Raw genomic sequence first — 6,274 nt, forward strand, 5'->3', positions numbered from 1 at the left:
TTGAATATGGCTCGCCGGCCCACTGGGTGATAAAAAGTTCATGATCCGGCCCCACATTCAAAAAAGTTGGACACCCCTGGTCTAGCTCCATCCTCTTTGGAACCCCCCTTCAGGTAGTTGAAAACTGCTATCAAATCCCACCTCAGTCTTCTCTTCTCCAGACTAAATAACCTGTTCCCTCAGCCCCTTCCCGTAAGTCCTATGCCTGAGCCCCCTAACCATTTTCACTGCCCTCTACTAGACACTCTGGGTGCTGATACACATGCAGGGAGCCTGCTCCGATGCGCTGTAATTACAATGCAGTGGAGCAGACTCAATTAATAGAATCTGCTAGAGCGTAGCAATTGCTGCGCTCCAGCAGACTCCAGCATCAGATGCATCAGCATCTCCGTGCTGAAAAACACCAGCAGGGGTGCTTTAACTAAAACTTGTTTGACAAGCTTTAGTTAAAGTACCTCTGCCATTCTTCAGCACAGGGAACACTGATACACGTAATGCTCTGGGCGCTTTAATTACAGCAGCTCTCGGAGCCACTAATTGAAGCATCCCACACACTTTCCTAAAGCATGTGTATAAAATGCCCTCTCCTATTTGTCTACATCCTTTCTGTAGTGGAGGGCCCAACACTGGACACAGTACTCCAAACATGACTTCATTCACCAGTGCCAAATAAGGCAAAGAATGACTTCCCTTGATCTGCTGGCAACACTCTTACTAATGCAGCCCTGTATGCTGTTAGCCTTCTTGGCAACAGAGGCACACACTGTTGGCTCATATTCAGCTTCTTGTCTTCTGTAATGCCCAGATCCTTTTCCGTAGAGCTGCTATTTAGCCAGTTGGTTCCCAACTTGTATCAGTGCATGGGACTCTTCGGTCTTAAGTGCAGGACTTTGCACTTGTCCTTATTGAACCTCATGGAATTTCTTTTGCTCCAATCCTTCAATGTGTCAAGGTATCTCAGAATCCTAACCCTACTTTGTCTGCTCACATTTACTTAGAAATTAAATGAAAGCTAAAATCAGGAAGTTTGAATGAAAAAGGGCTCAAGATCCCTTGTTTAGCTTTCAATTTTCCAGGGGCAAATATTGTTTCCATGTGTCAGATGTTCTAGGTTAAGTCCCCACCAAATGTTAACTGCCTTTAATCTAAGATGAAGCTTAACTAAGTTTCAGCATAACAACTACTTATGGATATGCAGTTTCTAAAAATACGTAAATCTGCATCCCAAAGACAAGTAGATGTAAAGCATAAAAATCTTCTAGGGCTTAGTCCCCATCAGCAAAAGCTTCTTATAAATACCTACATCTGCATACCTAAACTGGTAGTCCTCCTTAGTGTTCATGCAACTTGTGAAATAAAAGCACCTCTTTACCTGTATAATTATGTCTATAGTTGGGCTTTTGCTAGTCTCAAAATGTCACTCATTACTCTATCAATGGAAGTTTAAATGTAGATCAACCCTAGATCTTCGATGGTATATGCCAACCAGTGATGATCAACCTCCGACATGTGGGGCTGCGTCAACCAACCTGCAGGGCACCCCATAGGTCCAGAAATTTGATAACAGGGGAGCAGTGGCAACATTAATTGCCATGACAGCTAACACTGTCTCTGCTCCCCCACCACCACATTTCTGGACCCATGGGTATTCCAAGCCAGATGACAGTCCCACAACGCTGACTGCGATAGCACAAGGGTTCACTCAGCAATCAGATCCAGAGCACGGAGCCAGGCAGACATTCTGGATCACACTCATAGACTGACACCACTGATCCCATAGTCAATCTGACCTGCAGGCTGATCCCTCGCTACTAACATATACCATAATGGGAACCGGCCTGAAAAATTGATGGGATTTTGTAGATGAGGAAATTCTTCCTAGTGAGTAAGGTATCAACTCTGAATACACTTGATACATTTCTACTGAATAAATGCAAACTGTGTCAAATTCAGGAGCTGACACTTGTAAAAAGTATAAAGAAGAATTAAATATTATAGATCAGTGATATGCCAGATCCTTTGAATAGTGCCATGAGGTGTGAGGAGATGTGAAGAAATAAGCAGATAAGCCAGGTTCAGGCTTGCACCCACCTGGACAATCTCCCACCCCTACTGCCCAGCATCCATGTAAGGAGGTAAGCACTGTAATATAATAATTAGTTTTTTAAATGGGGTGTCAATTCACAACAGATACAGAGGGGTGCCTTGGGACCAATGAGGGGTGTTTCAAGTCAAAACAGTTTGAGAACCACTGATATAGATGATAGGTGTTACCAGTATAAACACAGGACTAACATTTTTAAGAAACGCTGCCAAAATTGAAGTGCAAAGAAAGCCTAAGAACTTGAAGTTAAAAGCCAGTACCAGTCAAAAAATATCAAGTAATAAGTAAAAAGTTAGGAATAAAATCAGGGGAACAAGTTATCCAAGATTTCTTTGAACTGGACAACTAACTTCTGCCTGAAGATAATAAAAAGTGTAACAAAACAATGGTAAGGAAATCACAACCACAAATTCATATAAAAAGAGCAGTTTCAGTAGCACAGGTCAAAAATACACTGACAACCATGAGACTGTTTAAAAAGTAAACTATTCAAATGACTTATTCGTTTTAAGGATTTTACTGAGGAAAAAAGTTAAAATAGGATGACAGAAAACAGCTTTTAGGATGACAGTGCTAAACAAAAGACATTATCAAAAAAATACCAATGGTGCAATATTTAAACTTCTATTTAAGTTACTAAAAAGTATTACCTACCATCATAGTCTCTACAGCGTTTCTTTGGCAGTGGCGGTCTTCCATATGAGTTGTGGTCTAGCTGTTCTTCATGGAACTCTGACCAACTTTCAGTCGTGTTATTGCCATGATGAGCAGGAGCAATAACTGTAATAGTGCTGCTCAGTGTAGGGACAGGGTAATGGCCAGATGAAATGTTTGTTACAGAAGAAACTGGAGTATAGCTGTTTTCTAATGGATCTGTTCTATCCAGATCATATTTTGGCTTTCCCAGATCCCTTTCTGTAAGAAAACAGAGTTAACTTTCATAAGACTTATGGTATCAAAGTTGGTAAGCCCCCAAATCTGGCTAACTTGGACAGTTTCTTAGTTCAAAATAGATCAACAGCAGCTACCTCTGCTTCGTGTTCTGCTTCTAGTCCTGCTCCTGCTCCTGTCCCTATCCCGGTCCCGCAGTCTCTCTTTGCTCCAACTTCTACTTCGACTCCTGCTGTAACTCCGACTCCGCCCTCTTCTTCTGTTGTAGCGGTCTCTGTACGAATCTCTTCTAGGTGGATTCCGGTCATAGTCTCTCTTGCGAGAACGTTCATCTTTCTTTCTCTCATCACGGCTTCTAAATTCATAGATTCATTACACATCAATGTAATTGTTATTTGAAAATATGACCACTTTGAAAACATATTTTAAATTATAAAGCACTTCCATTGCTACTAAAATCTCTACTCAAAGTTTTTAAAAAATTATATTAAAAGGAACATAATGCATTGGCTAAAACTCTACGGTGCTTTGAGCATGGAAAGGGAACAGTAGGATTGTCTGCCCCATCACACAAAATTTGGAATACATTAAGATATTTAAAAACTAAGTCCTCATTACTATTTCACCTACTAGACGTCTCAGACCTCTGATAGACATTCAGTTTAAGGTGTGATGGGATCTAATCCCTATTCCTAACAATCCCACCTCTTGCCACTTTCTGTGGAAGGTAGGCCATTAAACAGAAAACAAAATATAAGAATAACTGGAACTTGGAGAACGTGCAAGCAGAAGCCTGATTCAATAGCTCAGGAGGACACTTTTCTACAGAGAAAGGAGCAAGTGAGCCCTGGGTGCCTTGGTCAATTATTTTAAGCATTTTATTTTAAAAAATAGTGGATGAAAAGCATACAAGTAATTACTATATAATGCAAGACGGATAAACATAAGGGACCAGAGATCAGGGTTCCCTCCTTTCTTCCTAGGAAAGTGTTCTCCCTCACTGAACTATAGAATCAGTCTTCTTAAATGCTCTCCTTCCAGTGCCATGCCTCCTGTATTCCTTTGTATTCAGTGGCCAGACTTCAATGAGACAAGGAGGATGCCCTCATTCCATCCTAGTTTTTAGCTTGGTTCAAGTGCTTCAGTGGGAGGTAGAGTTAAAACCTCCTCCATCTAAAAAGGGCCAAGGAACCCAGGTCTCAATTCCTGAGGATGTCCCCTAACTATGATTATCAGGCAAAATGTAAATCTTCCACTTGCAATACATTGATTCATATAGCCATTTCTCATTTGAGCAAGCTGGATCAAAGTATGATGAATATGCCAAGCGCTACCCAGTGAAAGAATAGGAGAACTGTGTGCCTCCTGCAAGGAAAACAGGAATATCTTCTGGAAACACAAAGTTCTGCATCTCTGCAAGATGGAACAGGATCAGTGTCAAGAATTTGTCCAGTGAGAGAACACCTATTCACCTCCATGGGTGGAATAGAACTCCCAAGGTGGGATGTGAACTTCTGAAGTTAGTAGGAAAGCTGAAGATGTGGAATAAGACCTGGGACTTGCCTAGAATCTAGAAAATATTGGCACATGATGCTACATTTACTGCTGATTTTATTTGTGTAGCTGATTTTTTTCAAATGAATACCAAAGTATAAAGTCTTTCACCACTCCTTTCTTCAAAGACAAATCTCTCATGTGAATGTTTGCATACTTTTTAGTGTATAAGATGTCTTGTATAAACCATAAAGATTTAGATAAAATACTGAACCAGTAATTATTATCCCAGTAGCACATCTTCAAGAAGTTAAAGTCAAAACTGAAAGCTACTAAAAAAATAATAATACCGTATTTACTGAAATAAGACAAGCACCCCCGTCGACATGAGGGAAAAGAGCTCCTTGTCTTGTATTTTCATACAAGGAAACCTCCTTAAATACATTACCTATCATTAAACTGCTGCCAAAAGCAGAATGTGCTTAAAAATGGAAACCTACTATGAAGTTGATTAAACATAGGCAAAACAGCATGACTAGTATGAAACGCATGGCCCATATTCATTAAATATACTGATAGGAACAACGTGTTCATTTCTTTTTTGTGCCCAGCCCTTCCAAAAAAAAAAAAAGTGGGGCATGGGGGGGAGAAAATGGCTCCTCCAGCAGGCTATGACCACCGGGCCTGGAGGTACTGCAATACCAGACTGGAACTTGGAGATACCAGAGCAACCTCCAACACTCTTCCCTGGTGCCAAAAATGCTGATCAGTACCTACACTACAAAGATAACTTAACGCAGCCCATCTGAATAAGATATATGGTAGTGTCTATTGAACTCAAACCCCCTTAGTGCCATCTCTTTCAAGTCATGGTGAGCCATTACACTGAATGCACTTCGACTTCCTCTTTACTCCCACAGATGAGCTGTGCCTTTCTTTCCTACTTCCAATCATTCCCATTTCTTCACCAGCCTTAAATGCATGTCTGGCAAACCTCACCAAATGCAGCCCCTAACAGTTCATCCAGAATCTGTCACCCCCCAACCCTCTGACTTTTGCATATAATTAGCATGGCCCCACCCTCCATGAGATGACATTGGACCAGGTTGCCCCTGCACCTCATCTGCATATACATTTTTGGAGGATTCATTTTTGGAGACTCATAACAAGAACACCCAGTTCCAGTCATGAGTGGAAGGGTTAATGAACACATGGATCCTTTGGCAGGGAGGGAGTAGCAGGGGGAGCAGGAATCTGGAATACACACATATACTAAGCAGTGCTGAGCTATGGCTTGAAATCCTGTTGACTCTGTTGGGGCCCAGCCCAGTAAACTATATGGTAAATCATGAGCCTTTTGGCTTTGTACTAGTATCATGCATACTTTGTCTTGCATATAAATAGCTACAAAAGGGATGCTTAAGGGTGCTTTTATGTGCTAAAAATTGCAACAATTTGAAAAAAAGATAAAATGCATCAATTGTGGATGAACTAAGTCTGTGCGTAGCCACAGTAATCTGCCTATATGCAAATTACTACAGGCATGTGCATGTCAAAGTCTGTGATTTCAAATTTGCCCCTCGCTTCCAGGAGCTGAGAGAGAACAGGGTCTGGCAGTAAAAGGAGGGGAGGGAGAGATGGTGCTGGAAGAGAAAGAGGCCAGAGGATAAGGGGCCACTTGATTCTCCCCCCCTCCAGATTTATTTCCTGTGCTGTAGCAAATGGGGGGGGGGGGGGGGCCAAAAATTACAGAAAAATTCCCAAAATTATTTTTTTATCCCTGAA

At 41.4% G+C, this 6,274-nt stretch overlaps 1 protein-coding gene across 1 annotated transcript in view; it reads right to left on the reverse strand.

Annotated features, from left to right (window-relative positions):
* Window positions 1-6,274, reverse strand: part of RBM26 (RNA binding motif protein 26) — a 124,864-nt gene that overhangs the window by 79,345 nt on the left and 39,245 nt on the right. The window contains exons 7-8 of the mRNA XM_019523828.1: window positions 3,133-3,350; window positions 2,759-3,019 (exon numbers count right to left, since the gene is read on the reverse strand). Coding sequence (XP_019379373.1) covers window positions 2,759-3,019; window positions 3,133-3,350 — 479 coding nt within the window. The remainder of the gene's footprint in view (window positions 1-2,758; window positions 3,020-3,132; window positions 3,351-6,274) is intronic.

The sequence above is a fragment of the Gavialis gangeticus genome, unplaced genomic scaffold (assembly GCF_001723915.1).
Source record: "Gavialis gangeticus isolate Ggan-Ray unplaced genomic scaffold, GavGan_comp1, whole genome shotgun sequence".
NCBI classification, from domain to species: domain Eukaryota; kingdom Metazoa; phylum Chordata; order Crocodylia; family Gavialidae; genus Gavialis; species Gavialis gangeticus.